The sequence below is a fragment of the Pelobates fuscus genome, chromosome 2 (genome assembly GCF_036172605.1).
Source record: "Pelobates fuscus isolate aPelFus1 chromosome 2, aPelFus1.pri, whole genome shotgun sequence".
Taxonomy (NCBI): domain Eukaryota; kingdom Metazoa; phylum Chordata; class Amphibia; order Anura; family Pelobatidae; genus Pelobates; species Pelobates fuscus.
The window spans coordinates 63,457,685-63,478,589 of NC_086318.1; the positions used below are offsets into that span (position 1 = coordinate 63,457,685).

The 20,905-nt window shown below is 38.8% G+C and overlaps 1 protein-coding gene across 3 annotated transcripts in view; it reads right to left on the reverse strand.

The window, feature by feature from the left end:
- Nucleotides 1-20,905, reverse strand: part of TPO (thyroid peroxidase) — a 211,446-nt gene that overhangs the window by 46,563 nt on the left and 143,978 nt on the right. For all 3 annotated transcript variants that reach the window (XM_063442213.1, XM_063442212.1, XM_063442214.1), the window contains one exon: nt 6,009-6,217. In XM_063442213.1, coding sequence (XP_063298283.1) covers nt 6,009-6,217 — 209 coding nt within the window. The remainder of the gene's footprint in view (nt 1-6,008; nt 6,218-20,905) is intronic.

The following is a 20,905-nucleotide window of genomic DNA, read 5'->3' on the forward strand; positions in this document are numbered from 1 at the left end:
AAGGAAACTCCAATGGTGCAGTAAGTACTGGTATATAAAATAAATGAGAAAGAAGAAATGTTCTTACATTCTCTAGAGCAAGACTTGCTCTAGTTAAAACAGCTTGGGTGGTATAATCCCCACCTGAGGATGTAGATGGTATCAGGAATCAAGCCAAAAAAGAGGAAATAAATAAATAGTACTATAAAAAAGTAACTATTTATTAAAAAGGGTACATTAACAATACACTGTAAACAGGATATAAAATCTATATAAAAGTCCCACTTGACGCGTTTCGCCCATCCAAAGGGCTTTTTTAAAAGTGTGGGAGATGTCCTCTGCATATTCTAAATATATAGAGTAGGCTTGATTCGTAATTGCTTCCAGATTCATCCTATTTCCGTTTTTCACAGGTCGCACCGGAAATGATGCAATCAGTCAGAGTTCATGTAAAACAGACTTGTGTGCCACTGTGGAATGCACGCGTCACACCAGGAAGTGACGCGGCGTGATTAAGTTCCCAGTGGCCGAATGAACTCATGGGATATCTGTGTGGAACGCACGTAACGCTAAAAATGGCGTGCGTGCGTTCCAAATATCAATCTTTTATAAGAATCTATATATGAGGAGAAAATAATAAAATATATATGGCTTGTGGGGCTATTAGATAAATACTTTGCTCAATACACCATAATGGCAAGCCATAAACATAAGATAGATAAATGCAAAACATATTAATAGTAAAATTATTAATAATAAGATGATAAATATTCATAATAAAATAAATATTGTCATGATGAATGAAAATAGTGAACCTATAAGTGTTATATTATTATATATAAGAAAACAAATAAAATATACTGTATATACCCGAGTATAAGTCGAGTTTTTCAGCACATTTTTTGTGCTGAAAAACCCCAACTCGACTTATACTCAAGTCAATGTCTGTATTATGGCAATTTACATTGCCATAATACAGACTGGGGGCTCTTACCTCTCCTGCAGCTCCTGTCAGTTCCCTTCTCCTCCGCGCCGGTCCGGTCAGCACCTCTGTCAGCTCCCAGTGTACGTCTCGCGAGAGCCGTGGGGTCATAGTGCGGCTCTCACGAGACTTACTCTGGGACTTGCAGAGGTGCTGACCGGACCGGCGCGGAGGAGGAGGGAGCTGACAGGAGCTGCAGGAGAGGTAAGTGCTTCCTGCCAGTCCCCCTCCACTGAACTGCCAATGCCACTGGACCACCAGGGAGTGAGAGCCCCCCTCCCTGCCATGTATCAAGCAGGGAGGGGGGGGACGAAAAAATAATAATAATAATAATAAAATAAAATAATTTTACAAATAATAATAAAATTAAAAAAATAATAATAATATAACAAAAAAATTAAAATAATAATTTAAAAAATAATAATAAAAATGCCCACCCACCACCAATGCTCTGCAACACGTACACAAACACACACTGCATCACACACACTGCACTCATACACACACACTGCATTCATAAACACACACTGCACTCATATACACACACACTGCACTCATATACACACACACTGCACTCATACACACACTGCACTCATACACACACAGACACTGCATTCATACACACACTGCACTCATACACCCTGCACTCATATACACACACTGCATTCATTCATACACACACTGCATTCATTCATACACACACACACACTGCATTCATACACACACACACTGCACTCATACACACACACTGCACTCATACACACACACACACACACACACTGCATTCATACACACACTGCACTCATATACACACACTGCACTCATACACACACACTGCACTCATACACACACTGCATTCACACGCACACACTGCATTTTTAGGATCTAATTTTATTTAGAAATTTACCAGTAGCTGCTGCATTTCCCACCCTAGTCTTATACTCGAGTCAATAAGTTTTCCCAGTTTTTTGGGGTAAAATAAGGGGCCTCGGCTTATATTCGGTCGGCTTATACTCGAGTATATGTTGAAACATGGCAAAGAGAGGGGTTAATAAAAAATGGGTATATATATATATATATATATATATATATATGTATATATATATATATATATATATATATAAGAGGTGAACCTGTCGGCAAGCTGCCAAATAGGTAAAAAGGGGGGGATAGTTGGTGTGCATAAAATAATACAATAGTATAAAAAACTTTTATAAATAAAAACAGGTATAAATACAAACCTACAAAAAAATGTAATAGTGGTCTGTAGTAATTGGTATTATGGTACAAAAAAGTGCATTAGCATTAACAGTGCACTGAAAACAATATACACATAGATGAGGGAGACTGGTAAAAAGAACGGGAAAGAGAATAAAGTAAAATATGATAAAAAATATACATGTGCTACAAAATTCTCATGTTAAGAATTGAGAAAAACTTTTTTTTTTTTAATTTATATTTTATTATTATGTATAAAGCGTAAAATTATAAAAATTATAAAAAATTGAATAAATCAAAATCCACATTAAGACCTTCGGGGTGTAAAGTATCTAAATGATACACCCATTTCATCTCTGTCTTTCCGATCTGTTTTACGATGTCTCCTCCTCTCCAATGATTTTTTACAGTGGCAATACCCGTGAAAGTGAGTTGTTTAGGATTTTTATCATGTATACAAAAATGTGATGAAACAGAGTGATTCACATAGCCTTTTTCTGTGTTTCTACAATGCTCGGCTATTCTCACTTTCAATGGTCTTATAGTTCTGCCACACGGACATTCCAATAAATAAATAACATTTTTGCTATTACATGTAATGATGTCTTTAATATCATAGGATTTACCTGTATTATTCGATTTAATAGCAGTAGTTACTTTAGACGTTGGTTTCGTCTTTTTGCATGCCATACAACAATTACATTTAAAAAAAAACGGTTTTATTCATTAAAAAATTGTCCAGTTTATTAGGTAACCTAATAAACCTTTGTGTAATTTTTTTGTAACATGCATCTTTAAGTTGGGTGAGCAAAGTATTTATGTAATAGTATTGAGCAAAGTATTTATCTAATAGCCCCACAAGCCATATATATTTTATACTTTTCTCCTCATATATAGATTCTTATAAAAGATCGATATTTGGAACGCACGCATGCCATTTTTAGCGTTACATGCGTTCCACACAGATATCCCATGTGTTCATTCGGCCCCCGGGATACTTAATCGCGCCGCGTCACTTCCTGGTGTGACACAGAGGCACACACGTCTGTTTTACATGAACTCTGACTGATTGCATCATTTCCGGTGCGACCCGCGAAAACCGGAAATAGGATGAATCCGGAAGCAATTACGAATCAAGCCTACCCTATATATTTAGAATATGAAGAGGACATCTCCCACACTTTTGAAAAAGCCCTTTGGACGGGCGAAGCGCGTCAAGTGGGACTTTTATATAGATTTTATATCCTGTTTACAGTGTATTGTTAATGTACCCTTTTTAATAAATAGTTACTTTTTTATAGTACTATTTATTTATTTCCTCTTTTTTGGCTTGATTCCTGATACCATCTACATCCTCAGGTGGGGATTATACCACCCATGCTGTTTTAACTAGAGCAAGTCTTGCTCTAGAGAATGTAAGTACATTTCTTCTTTCTTATTTATTTTATATACCAGTACTTACTGCACCATTGGAGTTTCCTTTTTTGCTTTTCTACCTCCTATATATATTACTGACATCTGGAGGACCATCAACACTTCAACCACTTTATATCCTTAGACGGGGATTGTACCGTCCACGCGTTATACAGCAGAGCTCTAATAAGCTCTAGCGTATGCGAGTGGTTTTCCTATAGCAATTACTTATTTTATCTTGATTGTACTATACTGTATTGCACTATTATTTGTCTTTCTTTTTTTCCCTGAGGTTTACTACATTCCCACGAAGGTTTATGTATGTATAAATTCTAAGGCGCAGTTTTCGCTATATTTTATCTTGTCTATTCACCACACAAGGTTTTGGGAATCCTTGCATTGTATACCGCAGCCTGTTCTATCATATAGTGAGCGCCTATACCTTCTGTTTTTTTTGTTTTTGTTTTTTAATTCTTTATTTTGGTTGTGCACAGAATGAACAAAGCAGCCAGCGTGTGCCACAACAGCGACGTCCGGTAGAATAGGTGAACATTGGTATTGCACGTTATGGCATTTGATATACAGGCACATTTTTATAATAGTTATATGATCTCTAGAACAGTAGTTTAGGTACACGTTTGGAGTATAGTAGCATACGTGGTTGGAGTGGAATACATAGACATGAATGTGTATGTGAGTGCTTGACATAAAACATGCTGCTGTAACTTGTGCGTGTACATGAAACAATTAACAAACAAGTAGGTTGTGCGACTTGTAGGTGCGTTGTTATAATATTATTTAGTAGCAATCTATCTGAGTTGCTGCCTAGTGGGTGCTGTACATGCTAGTTACCAAGATACAAGAAGAAACTGTATAGATAGGCTAGCACATTTTGCTTAGTAATAAAGAGAGTGAACTGTTACATCTAACAATAGAAAAAGACAATGCACATCTGTGTGTTGTAACGTTACGTGTAAGCTTACACATGAGAGCAATGCATAGGGGATACTTTTCTATGTTCCTCTCTCTAGTGCCAGGGAATCGGCAGTAGCCAGTGTAATCTGCAAAGAACATGACTAGAAGAAGCACAGAGTCCTTGTAGTGAGAGTCTGCATGAGGTAATGATCCCTGCGTCTCGAGCAGGGTCGCAGGCCGTGGGTCTCTGTGTGGATCAGTCCGTTTATTTTCACCCGATGCCTTTTCTGGTGGCTTTGCTCGCGTAGTGGGGTATGTGCCCCATCGAGGTTCCCTCACCGGTGGGCCGCGGAAGGACTGTGCGCCGTTTTCGCCCACCTGCCAACAGCCTTGCTGAGTCTTGGTCAGCGTCACAGGAGGCTTTGAGAGTATTCGCGTGCGGAGTTGCGCTTTTCTGGTTGAGGGTTGTTGGTGTCGCAGAGTGGGAGGCTGGTCGGGTGCACCAGCAGGCCCTGATCCGGAGGTTGGGGTCGTGAGTGCTCCCTGAGGACCCCGGCGCCATTTCTCGCCATGGTGAGCTTCGGCTTTGTTTCCGTCGGGGGGCCGCTCAGGGATTACAAGGAGGGTACCCCTGCAGCTGGCGCCGGGCAGCCGGGCGGATCCACTCCATCACTTCTTTCATGGCTAGCCTGTGAGTCTGTCTTCGGGCTTTACATTTTGCCCAGAGGTAGGTGTTTAGCCAGCCAACGAACTCTGATGTGTGCTTGGGTGGCTTAATAGGTATCTGCCATCTTGGCCCTGTCTATCTCGTTTGACTGCATGTTTCGTTGCTTGTTTAGGTGATGGTGTGGGGGTAATCGTCCCCAGCGAGGACCGAGATGACCCCCGCCGGTCCAAAGGGGGAGGCAGCAGGGCTGTAGCGGGTTCTCTTTTGCGAGCTTGCCCCGTGCCGGGGGAACGGCTGCCTTCCCCGGGCCTCAGGCTATAATGGGAAAGTTCAGTCCCTTGCTAAACAGCTTATTTGGAATTTAACTCAACCATTCTCATCCAGTGGTTAGCTCAGCTTGATAATTAGTTTTTATATAAATCCCTAAAATTCTAAAACAATTCAATGCTATGAAAAGCTTTTTACTGGTGATATGTCAAAAATCCTTCCTTCCTTCCTTTTTTTTTTTTTAAAAACTAATGAAAGTTTATTAATGTTTTAAAACTCTCGCACCCAAAAAACAGAAAATTAGGATACAAAAGAAACAGTAATAACATGCGTACAAAAAGTGGGGTGAATCTTTAGTAGTTGCAGAGGCTAATAATGCAACTAATAAAGGTTACAATTTTTTGGAGGTGAAAAAGTGCAAATTATAGTAAATAATTTTTTTTTTTAACTATTAATTATATACATTAAAAATATATGTATTTTTGGTCACAGAGATACCCTTTAAGGCTGAGTTTAAAGAGATCTCCTGAATGATGATAAGATTATAGATAAATTGTTATAGCCTACCTTTCTCTGAAGTTACCTTCCAGGCTTGTAGGTTCATGCCAGGTAATATGTCACACGATATGTAATCATCTGGATATGTCCCCATTTTAAAGACATCTAGGGGCACATGAGTGAGGCCTGTGTTATCACAAATCACACGTGACAGAGAATGTTTCTTAAGCTCAGCTCTCTGGCTCTCCGTAAAAACCTTCTCATTTTCATACCAAAACCTTAAAGTTAGAAAAAATAAGAAACAACGGACATAGAATAAAAATGTGTATAAACTGTCTTCTTAGTGGAGATATTTTAGTTCTTTTGAATTCATGAAAAAATGATATTGTTCAGTTTTACTTTGTACTTGAACTAAAGAAAATACTTTGAGCTGATGATTTTTTTCTTTTTTCAATGTTAATAAAAAAAAAATGACACAAACTGCATACAAGAAAGAAATCTAAGAAGCGTACCAGCAGGGTTGCTTCCTTACATGTTTTGCACTTAGCCCTTATCACAGGTATGTTAAATAAGAGCCTCCATTTTGTTTAGCGCAGGTAATGTTCTCTTTGTTTTTACTATGTAGAGTTGTTAGATACTATGCCACCGCTGCTTTAATCGCAGTGCTTTATTTTTGTGTATGTTAAATAAGTGTCATGCACACGCTTAAATTGGTTGAGATTAAAATTTCATTCATGCTCAAGAAACCCTTTAGTGTTTTAACGCTTGAAATGTCTGGGCTAGAACTCCTGATCAAACAATAAATATTTACTTAAATAGTTATAAAACATGCTGTAATTACTCCAAATATTATTATTAAAGGAACACTTTGGCCACCACAACAACTTAATCCCATAACCACTACAAAATTGAGTGAGTAGCTATCGTTACCCATTTCCTGTAATGGTAGTCAGGAATTGAAGAAGGAAGACCTTCCCCCACCCATATCAGGTTACGACTAAATATTAATACTGGGGGTACGTAAATTAGAATGACAAAACAAATACATTCAGTCCTGATATTTTTAAAAATCAGTGTTTGCTAAATGTTCATATCCAATATTTATTTATAGGGTTTAGTTGTGAAAAGCACTGATTTCAAAACGGATGCTGACTGTATCCAGAACAACCACATTTTGACCAGATTTTGGTTAAACATATATGAGAATTGCCAATCGAATCGATCATTTTATCTGAATTTTTTTCCATCGGGTCCGAATTTGGTGTTTGTTGAATAATCTCGCCAATTTTACACACTTCAGGTAGCATGCCAGATATTTCCATATATTTTATTACAGTAAATGTTGGCTAAAGACAAACCCATCCAATGCTTATGTATATTGAACTTTTTCGGACTGTTTCTTGTTTTTATTTGTTTTAAGTCGGATATTGAACTTTTTCGGACTGTTTCTTGTTTTTATTTGATTTAAGTCCATTTATTGTTCCTGTACTCTGCTACTCCGATTGGATCTGTGTCTGGTATTTTCTACTCTGCCTTCCAGTTCCACTGAGAGTGGAGACATGCTTACTACCACTTTATGTCTGTAAGTGTAACCAATAAATTCTCTTTTGATATTTTTATACATACTTCACTATGCATGGTCCTTTTTTTCCCATTTCTCTGAAGACATTCTGATATCTGGATCTACTATCAAGTCCCATACTACATATACCCCAGGGGGGTGAGAGGCCTGATTTACACTTTTGTTTGTGAGTGCATTACTTACTCCACAATTTATTATTATAATCTTACTGTGTTACGCTATGATATACACTTTTTATCATTCCAGATTTTATTACATTCTTATATAGAATATTCCAATTTTGGATATATTCCTCAGGTTGTATCTTATTATTTTTTGTGAAGGTGGTTTCCACTTTATTGCGTCCTATGTCTTGGAATGTTTTGGAGAAATTTCATTTTTTTTGTTGCCTTATGATACTAGGGACACTGCTTAGGGGAAATATATACAACATCTTTAATATGTTTACTGATTTAAAAATGAATTCAGCTAGTAAAAAAATAAAATAAATGGGTGCATTAATAGTTAAGCTAAAGAAAAAAGGTTTAAAACTCTATTTGAATTATGGAGTTTTATACAACAGTCTCATGTCAGAACAGCTATTCATTCTTTGTATTGCTTCATTGCATATATTGCTGCTCAAATTTGTGTTAAACACAATTTTCATGGTTCATGTATGTATTCTACAGGAATCCTAGGAAGATAGTTTGATTGCAAATTATCCTTTATCTTGCAATACGTTATACAGGCTCTAAAGCATGAACAAGTACTTATTTTAAATGAATTCGGTTTGGCATAAAATTTACAAAAGAGATGGTTATTGACATTAGTTGAGATGTTGTTGGAATTTACTGGGGTGAGTTCATACAATATATTTTACTATGTAGGATTTAGTTTGCATTGCTTTGCTTGTGTAAAGTTGAAAAGGAAGGGCTTAAAAACATAATTTTCGGGGGCATGGCTTGGCCGCCATGCTAATCAGCCACATGGAGAGTGAGCTACTCGAATAATCTGACTTTACTTATGTACTCCAGCTTCTTCTCTTGCATTATTGCCACAAACAGATACCTGGCGGTGCACAGGTGCTACCAAGAATACTACCTGTGCATGCGGGCTGCTGGCAGGACGCAGCTCCGTCTTGTGTGAAGTGCGGCCTGGTGTGGGCTTGACCAGGAGTGGTGGCCCCGGTCTTCACTGAAGCTGATTGGGTTAAACCTGGGTTAATCCAGACTGCACCTCGATTTTACTGCTTCATCAAGATAGTGGATACATCTCACTCAGTCTTGCGGGGCCTAAGTCCATCCCAACCACTCACTCATGGATCTACGGAATCTGTCTTAAAATGTCTGGATGAAATCTTCCAGAGCTTCTGGCAAAAGTTAAGGAAACGTCTGAAAATCAAAGAGGCTAAGCCCAAAGACGACTGACGGAACACCACCCTGCCTGGGAGGAGTGGGACACCTCAGGACAAATCAAGATCGCAATCAATCACACATCCTGTCATTTACTCTCCTGGGTCGAGAGCCTCAAGAGGTTTTCCCCCCACGCATCGACCACAACAGGCGAAGAACAGCCAACCTCAAAGGTACTCACCATCCGGATCCTCCAGCTGCCACAGACGGGGAAGGAACTTCTCTCTGGATCCCAGATGCTGGCCCTCTTTTTGGCCAGGTGCTGGAGGGGAGCTCACCTATGGCACAGTGATGTGGAATCCCATGGGCACTCTCTTGGATATGTTCCGTATTTACCACTCATGGGAATAGGCTGATGTGGGAAACACGGCAGTTAAGCACATAAAGCATATATCTTGGACAACAAAATGTCCCCCAGTTTGCATTGCTTTTAATTATTTCCTAATTTTATCATTTCTACTATTAATTTATTTTGTTTAAAGCAGCACGATAGTTCAGTGAAAAGCAAATAGGCTAGCTCAGCTTATCTAAATTGTTTTAGATGAATACTTATGCCTATTTTCGTTATACACTCAACATGTCTACCATATGTTTACTTAGCGTTATCTCATTTCATAACATAAAGTTTGTGCTATGATAGCAATTGCCATATCATGTCATAATATTGTATTTGTCTAACCTTCCTCTATATTATTGTCATTGTCCATTTATACTCCTGTTTTGCTGTTGTGGCTCTACAGGATGTTGTAATATCAAGCACACCAAAAAAACAAAACAAAAAAAAAACGTAATTTACAGCAAATATGATATCTTTAATAATGCAATAGTTTACCACTTGTAACAAGAATAGCTGTATGCTGCCTACATACTCTTCACATCTAAATATATTTTTTTATTAACCTAAACAAAGACTGATAAAGGGCTAAAAGTGACATAATATTAAATTATGAAATATAACATTACATAAAGTCAGATAAAACTCTATGGAATTTGACTATTGCATGTGTATTTATGTTTTGTGGGCCCAGGACATACTTGAAAACAAGAGAAATCTCAATGTATCCTTCCTGGTAAAATATTTTTATAAATAGAAAAATAAAAAAATTTTTTACTGCTACAAAAAATGTTTATTTTAGAAAAGAATAAATATTGAACATATTAAGGACTATAGACATGGCATGGGTAAAAGGGTTAAAAACAGTTGCATAAAAATATTTTGTGCGCAAGTTCTAATATCTGTACGAATGTATGTGCAATACAAGAATGATGAAACCAATGTGCTAAATCAGTGGACCTGCAGTATATTGCTCTGTCCATGTTTTAAGATTATGGGTAGGAATATGCTATCAAATTTAAGCTACGTGTAAACAGGTTTGTTTTTATAATGGTTAAATGCAAGAAAGGCCATGTGAAAGAATATATTCTGTTTAGCAATATATTCTAGATTATAAAACCAAGAAATAACATACATTCTGACTAAGGAATGCCCTTAAACAGAGCATGTATTGACTTTCTTTTGAAGGCCATGAATATATGTTCCGTAATAAATCACATGAGTTTCTCAGTATCCCCTTGATTGTATGTAGAGGGAAAGAGTTACCAATCACCCACTTGAAGTTAAAACGGTTTTCCAATATGATTCTTGGTTGAAACACCTGGACTAAGAATGTTCAATTCCTTAACAGAGAGTTAGAATAGGGACCTAGTCTGACGTCAGAACATCAGAGTATAGAAAAGTCAGGGGAGTAGAAATGTCAAGTAACAAGCTAAAAGTCTGTTAAAAGTGAAAAAAACATTCTAGGAACTTATGCAATATTTGGAGAAATGAACCATATAGACTTTGGTAAAGTTTTTCAGTGATGATGAGGTACTTTTTTCTGCATGTTTATAAAGATTAAGCAGTTTTTGGTTAATTTTATGGACTAATTAGGGGTATAATTTTGCAGTTTACCTCACAATTAAATAACCCAACATTAGTAGATAAGAGGCAGGCAGACAAGTTAAACAAAGTAGTAACCAGCTAACATGGGAAAAACCCATTTGAATGTATTTCATGATCAAGGTAAGCACATCTGAAATTGTCATTGAAAGGAAACATAGAGCTTTAAAGGGATACTATAGTCACCTGAACAACTTTAGCTTAATGAAGCAGTTTTGGTGTATAGAACATGCCCCTGCAGCCTCAATGCTCAATCCTCTGCCATTTAGGAGTTAAATCCCTTTGTTTATGAACCCTAGTCACACCTCCCTGCATGTGACTTGCACAGCCTTCCATAAACACTTCCTGTAAAGAGAGCCCTATTTAGGCTTTCTTTATTGCAAGTTCTGTTTAATTAAGATTTCTTATCCCCTGCTATGTTAATAGCTTGCTAGACCCTGCAAGAGCCTCCTGTATGTGATTAAAGTTCAATTTAGAGATTGAGATACAATTATTTAAGGTAAATTACATCATTTTTTTTTATGCAGGCTCTGTCAATCATAGCCAGGGGAGGTGTGGTATACAAATAATGTCTCCCATTTTTATTTACTGAAGTTTTCCACTCAATGACAAACAATAACGTTTTTCGTATACATTTAATAAAAAAAAATATTATCCCCTTAGAGTGTGCTAGTATTCACAATAATTTAAGCACCACTCACTGGTCAGAACACTAAAGAGTGTTTATTTTTTTTTATTTTTTTATTGTTTTTTGTCTTCTGAGCTGAGTTACTAGTATCAATTCATATTTGCATTATGTGGAATTGTTTATTGCTGTTAAACAAGTGCATCAAGGATACCGTTTTCTTTGAGAAGAGAGTAGTATTATATATTTTAAATGTCACTGTTTCATTCTCTTTGCTGACTTTTATAAAATAAATGTTCTTATTTTTTCATTATATTAAGGTATTCCAAGTGCATACAGATTTATTTAGTTTTATATACAGTCAATATCTGTATAAATACTTGTTTTTTTTAATTTATGATACACTAATAGAAGCCAATAACAATTAACTTTATATTATTTTCGTCTCTCTATCTATCTCTCTCTCTCTGTATATATTTACATACATATGCTTGTATTATTGTTCTATATGTCAATCTAAATATGAGAACGGAACAGTAAGTTAGAATTAAACTGTAATTTAAAAATGTAATTTTTCAATATTGGATCTGTTACCACCAGTGTAATACCTATCAGGACATTTGGAGATACATTATCTAAATGTGTACTAGTATTCCTCGATTTTATTGAAACTACTGCAGTCATTTATTGAAAATTAGTTTGAAACTTTTATTAAAGTACTTATTGTGCAAAGTCCAATTTATATATTAGGACTTATCCCTTTTCAAAGATGTTGATTGGGCCACTAGAGTCAATGTAAAAGATATTAAGTTATATTGCAGGACATTACACAATGTCTGCGTAACACAGATGCTACTTTTCTTCCCTCGAGCAAAAAACAGGGTGCTAGAGAATACTGAGAACGGGCAGCAGCTGTAATAGCCTGCCCTTCGGTGGGTCCCCGCTCAGATCTCAAGCTGGTTTTAGCTCATCTTGTGCCATTACAGAGAGAACATGTCTGAAACATATCAGACTGGTCCCACCCATACGGGCACTCCAGATCCGAAATGCCAGCAAGTTCCCTCTGCACAAGAGACACATACTTTTCTTCCCTGATGCAGATCAAACTTGTTAGCAACCTTAATCATTTTCTTTCCAATTTTGGCTCTATACACTTTGAAAAGGCCGCATTACAGGAGGAACGCGTCTTCTGCATTTGCTTTTATTATTTCATAGTATATTTTATATTAATATAAATATATTAATATATATAATAAATATTATTTTACTGCAACATCATGAAGGATGCTGCTGTAACCAAGTGACATCCTGTTTGTCTTGATTTCCATTGAGGAGGGTAAGGGGGGGCATACTACCAAGTGCATTATGCGCCAAGTGCATTATGAAGAGACCAAGTTTATTGCTCTGAATAGCATAAGTAGATATTTGCAAAGTATATATTGTTATTGTTTAACCTACAGGCTTCACCCTTGGTTGTTTCCTTTATGTTACATGGTATATTCATTCTTTGGGAAATATACATTCATTTACGGGGGGAGCGAAGTGCGTGCTGTATCCTTAGGTGGGGATTGTATTGCCTGTTCAACTTCATGTGAACTAGTCATAGATCTTTAAAATGTGAGTTTGCATTGTAAGCATGGTCCCAGTTTCACCAAATATACCGCCCTATTATTCTTTTATATTTATGTTTACATTTTGTAAATTATTTGTGTATAGAAATATATATATATATATATATATATATACATATGTAGTTAAAATAATGGAAACCTCAGCACTATCATATTGTTATTGCATAAAAGAAAATAAAATTTAAATTCAGATATTGCCTTATATGTGACAATATATTCAAGGTTTTCATAGTTGTAAGTTAAAAGCTGTTCTTGCTCCTTTACAAGACTAAGTCTCAAAGATATTTAGAGTAAGGCATAAATGGTACTGCTGACTTCGTCTAAAACAAATTTGATTGGTTGAATAAAACATACCTTCCAAAAAAACAAATATCCGTCAATTAGTAAGCTGAATGAAAAACAAAATATTATTGTGACGATACGGTGCTGGCCTCAATGGCACTGAAGGTGTACCAGTTCAGGCATGCTATCATCTGTGGGTTTCTTTTACCTAACCTGTACCACTAACTACTATGACTCAGCTTTGGTAGCGTATCCACTGGCAATACTGCAGAGCTGCTTTGGGTATTGCAGGATAATCTATCTAACTAAAAACTGCTAGCAATTCTCCTAGGAGTAATTTCATTAATACAAACCTTAGATAGTTACAGCAAAGAAAGAGACAAACCAGCTTCTTCTTGATGTAAGCAGGAGCAACTGACTTTATTTTTCACTTTGCATCAGGAAATACAAAACTATTCTCTCTATAGTTTCCTTCCCCCCTCTGCAAGTCCACCCTGACAACAAAATGTTATCTTGAATGCCCATCTAAATATCTGGACCTGCGTAGAGAGCTGCACTCCCTCCCCCTCTCTTGACCCACAGCTGAATATACAGACACACACACACACAGCTCTGTGTATAATACAGGTACACACACAATACAGAGATGACTATGTACATTGCAAAAGGCATCTTGTAGCGGAGCTCCAATACCCAGCATAGGTATTTCCGCTATAATAGTATAATAATCCAAGACACTTTCCTCCCAGCAACTAGATGACACATAGTTCTGGGAGTCAACTGATTTTATTTTGGCCACACACGGCTTTTATGCACATACTCCTACATGGGGTCTCCCATACAATAATACAGGGCTTTTCTTCCCAAGATTCTCTGTGCCTGAGAGATAATTGCGTGAGAAAAAGTTATAACTTAATTATCTCTTAGGTACAAAAAAAATCTACAATAATTTAAAACACCCCAAAAATACATTTTAATACTTCAGAACTCCACGAAAGTCATATCACCGAATATCGTGTATCTGAGCGCACACTTTGCCAAAATATCACTCAGATTTCTTTGGTGGTTTGAGAACACCTTTCGAATTCAGCTACGAGGTGATGCCCCAAAACAGTTCCAGAGAAAACAAGGCAACAACCGGTTATCTTTCGTGGGTTCTCACACAAACACTGTATACCCAAACCCTGGCTGTAAGGATACGAATGCTCGCCCTGTTCGGTAGTTTCTGCCTCCCAAACAGTGAGGAGAACGGCGTTCGGGAGGCAGAAACTACCGAACAGGGCGAGCATTTGTATCCTGACAGCCAGGGGATGGGTATACAGTGTTCGTGTGAGAACCCCCGAAAGATAACCGGTTGTTGCCTTGTTTTCTCTGGAACTGTTTTGGGGCATCACCTCATAGCTGAATTCGAAAGGGGAGTGGACAGCGGTACCAGTTTCCCGGGTGTTTGCGGGGCTGTGTATCCGAAAATAGTTCCACACTGTCGATGACCATGTACCGCTGCCCGTGTTCGGGAGACAAAATGGCCACCAATTGTTTGAACACATGCATTCAGTTATACGAACGGCAGCCACACAGGGAAAACACTTGCACTAATATCCAATTTGTGGTTTACAGCCAGGGGTGGTCAGTACTTAAAAGGTGTGAAGAGGAGGACCACACAGAGTTAGTTCGGTAAATAAACAGGGCTGTACGGACAGCCGAACAAAAGGGAATAAAAGTGTATTTAGGACATCCATTCCACTACACATCTCATAGCGTCAATTAACTGACAAAACACCATGAGGCCCAACGAGCTTGTAACTTGCGCAAAACAAATCAGGGGGATCAGGCCATCCATCACAGTTATATACAGTTAAACAAATGCAGAAACAAAGTCTGCATAAGTTACTATAATTTGTATTTTTTTGTACATTTAAATGTTGGTAAAAAAAAAAAACTAGTTTCCTTTTGCAAAATAATTAATTTGACATATATGAGAGAACTGCAAACATAAAGGAAAATGCAATGCAAAATAAACTACATGTTGATTATAGATAGTGATAGATTGAAAGATATGTAATGGTATATTTGTTTTAAGTTATTCTATATACGCAGGCTTGGGTGAATGTATATTACTGTGCGGATAAAAGTAAAGATAGAGAGAGAAATGCACTTTAAGCCTCCAGTCTTTAAATAAATGTACCGGTATTCATATTGTTTACTGGATAAAATCTTATTTCTGATCTGTCTCAGAAATCTGTCATTATAAGTGATTTGCTGAAATATGTGGTATTTCTTAATCATTTATGCCCCTGGATTTGTTTTAAAGAACATTTCTGACACTCTTTAGTCTTTAAGCTAACATTGTAAAATAAAACTGAGAATATATCATTGGCATAAGGGTGCAATATATGTATGTTGATACATGCCTGGTCAGAATGTGACTTTCAAATGTAAATACATTTTTCAATTGGTCTGTTCCATTTAACATGAATAATGACAGTTTCCCGAATAGCTTTCTTTCCACTTGTCTGATAAACAAATACTGAAAACTTATCACGAATGCCTTGTATTGTTCCTGTATTGTGGACAGACATCCTACAAATCCTGGTGGTTGCCTTGATTTTCAATAATAATTATTATTGAATGCCTTCACTTCTGAGTTTCCCAGTTTTTTATTAGTCAGGAATAATAATTCTAGCATTGGTGTCTGGAGATCTTCTTGATTTGATTTCACATTGCCCTCTAGCGGGGGCTAAATCCAGGTCTTTATGTGTGGGGGAGTTGCTTTACTGGTATGGTAAGAAGTTTAGAGAGACATAATAAAACCTTCTCACTAAGCCTCTGAGCTCTGTGGCACAAACTTATTTTATATTCCTTATATGTTAAGGGTTTAATGTCATAGCACACATAGCTTATAAATGGTTCAAAACTTAAAAAATACATTTGGCAGTTATGCAATTAATGATTACATCCTCAAAGGACTATTCAATTAAAGGACACTCTCTTTCACCTAATTTGAATGTGGCTTCTCATATGTAACTATTTAGTGTGGAGTTAGGTTAGACTGTTTTCCAACCATCTCAGAGATTGAACTAATTGAACTCTATTCAGTAGTCTCAGTAGTTTCTCTCATATCTTAGCCCCTTTCCAACTTTATCTGTGTCCCCCAGGCCATGTTGGACCTTTCAAGTATGATTTCCTGTTACATATCCTAGCCTGTCTTCACCAAATAAAGCTTAGTAGATATTTGTAGGTATTTCCCAGGATAAATATTGCTTGTTATCAGCAAAACAATAGCCCTAATGTTAATCATAATGCCGAGTCAACAATTTAGATCTTTCAGTTCATGATCTATTCACAATAGGACGTTACAGTATTGTTAGTCTGAATTATGAGCACATGATCCATTTTAAAGCTTACTGTTGGTATACACCTCTGTCTTTTGAGCTCATTTTCTAATTCCTGTAAGCTACATGGAATTCTTAGTTATTTCTACCTCCTTCACTGTTGACAAGTACCAAAGTCAATTACAATGGCAGCCATTCCACAAAACACAATCCAATGGTAATAAAAGGACTAGAGGTTCAAATTCTCAATGACTTTAAAGCTTAGTCTCATTTTGGACACTGATACATGACTAAAATGTTCCATCCATCTCTGGCCGAGAGTCTGGTAGTTTTGGTTAAGCAGTTATTTGATTATGTCAAGGTTTAAGCTCTTGATATAGGAACTTGTAACGAGTATATACCCCTACACGCAGGATCCAGCCTAACAGAAGACAGTACAGAGGAGAGATACGTCTACCGGACCTTAGAGTGGCCGGACTCGACGTAATAGGATAAGACAGAGTCAGGAACGATCCGAGGTCAAGGGCACAAAGAGACAGCGTAAACGAAAACTAGCCGGGGACTGGTACACAGGAATCAGCAAGCCGGCAAACAGTACAGAATAGGATAAAGCGAAAACGAAGTCAGAATACAAAGCCAAGGTCAAATACGGAGAAACACAACTGAACACAACAAGCACTAAAGGGAACTGTAGCAGAAACCACGATAGGGCAAGGAACTAAGGGAAAAGGGTAAGTATAAGTAGCCTTCAAACTAATGTGATTGGCTCCTGTCACTTCCACTCCCCCAACAGGTAAGTGTATGGGGTGATTGGCATGACAGGAGCCAATGGGAGCCTTTTTGCAATTTAGGCTCCCACTGTCTCTTTAAGAGCGCGCCCGAGATTCGCGGCGCGCTCTTAGCTGCAGGCGGGACACGTGACCGCTTCTCGCGGTCACTGCCCGCCTTCCTGTCTGAACAGTCGGACGAGCCGCGCGCGGCTCGTGCAGCCGCAGGACCGCGCGCGGCTTGAAGAGAGGACCGCGTCCGGCCCCCGGATAAGGTAAGTACCGCTACAGTACCCCCCCCTGAGGACACGCCCTCCGGGCGGGCAGGACCAGGCCTGGCAGGAAAACGCGAATGGAAAGAACGTACAAGGCGGGGAGCATGAACAGCATCCGCAGAAATCCAACTGCGCTCCTCAGGCCCATAACCCTTCCAATGAACCAAGTACTGAAGCCGACCCCTGAGAAAACGAGAGTCAATAACAGCAGATACTTCGAACTCCTCATGACCCTCCACAGAGACAGGAGGGGGAGGGGGAGTATGCCGGGTATAGCGGTTGCGTACGTAAGGCTTCAACAAAGAGGTGTGAAATACATTGGGTATACGCAGATTCTTAGGCAGACCCAAGGCATAAGAAACGGGATTAACCTTATGTATAATGCGATAAGGACCAATGAAGCGGGGAGCCAATTTCATAGAAGGCACCCGGAGGCGAATATTCCGTGTGGAAAGCAAAACCCTGTCCCCCACAACATAGGAAGGAGCCGCTCTGCGATGCTTGTCAGCCTGAGCCTTCTGGCGGGCAGCAGAGTCCACCAAAGAACGCTGAACCTGCTCCCAAGTATTACGCAAACCAGCCAAATGCTCATCCAGAACTGGCATGCCCTGTGAGGAGAATGCAGCCGGAAGAACAACGGGATGCTGGCCATAGACAACGTAAAAAGGGCTTTTGCCGGAAGAATCATGAGTGGCATTATTCCGAGCAAATTCAGCCCAAGGAAGCAGGTCAGACCAATTGTCCTGATGGTGAGACACAAAACAACGGAGGTACTGCTCAAGAGACTGGTTGGCACGTTCAGCAGCTCCATTAGACTGGGGATGGTAAGCGGAAGAAAATGAGAGGGAAATACCCATCTCCGAACAAAAGGCTTTCCAGAACCTGGAAACAAATTGGCTACCCCTATCGGATACAATAGATAAGGGAATACCATGTAATCGAAACACTTCTCTAGCGAAGATAAGAGCCAATTCCTTGGAAGTGGGCAACTTGCGAAGAGACACAAAGTGAGCCATTTTGGAAAACCGATCTACTATCATTAGGATGACTGTGTTACCATTCGAAGGGGGTAATTCAACAATAAAATCCATTGATAGATTAGACCAAGGTCTCTCGGGAACGGGCAACGGATGCAACAGCCCACAAGGAACTCTACGAGAAGTTTTCATACATGCACAAGTAGTACAAGCACTTATATAGTCAGTAACATCCTTACGTAAGGTATCCCACCAGAAATACCGAGAAACGGCTGACACTGTTTTGGAAATACCAGGATGTCCAGCAGTCTTAGTATCGTGATAAAGTGACAGAATATCCCGTCTCTCGGGAATGTCAACGAACAATTTATCATTAGGCCTCTCGCTGGGTGCCATGCCTTGTTTCGCTTGTATGGCCTGCAAGAGGGACGAGGAAATAGACAATATAGTAGTTGCTATTATCCTGTCTGGGGGAATGACAGGAGTGACATCAATCTCCTGTTTGTCAATAGTCTCGAATTGTCTGGACAGAGCGTCCGCTTTGGTGTTCCGGTCACCTGGCCTATAGGTGATTATATAATTAAAATGAGACAAGAACAGTGACCACCTAGCCTGCCTTGAAGACAATCTTTTAGCTTCGCTAAGGTAGGATAGGTTCTTATGATCTGTAAATATGAGAATAGGATCCTTAGTTCCTTCTAGCAAATGTCTCCATTCTTTGAGTGCTAAAATGATAGCAAGGAGTTCGCGATTACCCACATCATAATTCCTCTCTGCCTTGGACATTTGTTTAGAAAAGAAGCCACAAGGATGCAATGGCTTGTCAGGAGACTCTCTTTGGGATAAGACAGCACCTACCCCTATATCGGAAGCATCAACCTCAAGTATATATGGCAATGAGGGGACAGGATGCTGTAAAATAGGGGCAGAGGCGAACGTAGTTTTAAGAAAGTCAAAAGCCTGAAGTGCCTCAGTAGACCAGACACGTGTATTGCCATCCTTTTTAGTCATACGAGTAATAGGCGCTACTGTAGACGAAAAACCTTTGATAAAACGTCTATAATAATTAGAGAAACCCAGAAAACGCTGGATGGCTTTCAGACCTTGCGGCAGAGGCCATTCTATGACTGCAGCGAGCTTCTGGGGATCCATCTGAAAACCCTCGGCGGAAATCAAATACCCTAGAAACTGGACCTTGGACTGGTCGAATAGACATTTTTCTAATTTGCAATAAAGACCATTAGCAAGAAGGGTCTTCAGAACTGTCGTAACATGTCTGTGATGAGTGTGAATGTCTGTAGAATATATTAAAATGTCATCCAAGTACACAATAACAAATGAGTGAATAAAGTCCCTTAAGACATCATTAATAAATTCTTGGAACACTGCTGGGGCATTGCAAAGCCCAAATGGCATGACGGTATACTCATAATGACCTGACCGAGTGTTAAAGGCTGTCTTCCATTCGTGGTCCTTTTTAATACGTATCAAATTGTATGCTCCTCTAAGATCTAATTTGGTGAATACCGTAGCATGTTTGAGCCTGTCAAACAATTCTGTTATTAGAGGTATAGGGTAAGCATTTTTGATGGTGATCTTGTTAAGACCTCTATAATCAATGCAAGGTCTTAAATCACCTTCTTTCTTTGATACAAAGAAGAACCCCGCTCCAGCCGGAGAAGAGGATCTTCTAATAAATCCCTTGTCTAATGACTCTTTAATGTATTCCTCCATGACACGGTTTTCTTGAACCGATAGGGGGTACACCCTGCCCTTAGGAGGTATAGTACCAGGCAACAAATCAATAGCACAATCGTAGGGTCTGTGAGGCGGTAATTTGTCAGCTTCTCTTTTATCAAAGACAGTCTTTAAAGTTAAATACTGAGAGGGTATTGTCGTAGATAAAGGAGGAACAGTAGGAACGTTAATAGAATTCACAGGCGTGACTTCAATAGTACATGACTCATGGCAGGCTTCACTCCATGATTTTATCTGCCCTGTCTCCCAGTCAAAAATGGGATTGTGGGCACGTAACCATGGATACCCTAACACCAACTGTGAAGAGGGAGAGGTGATGACCTGGAACCGAATGGTTTCATAGTGTAGAACCCCTGTGTACATGTGTAGCGGTGCAGTCTCGTGAGTAACAACAGGAGATATCAATG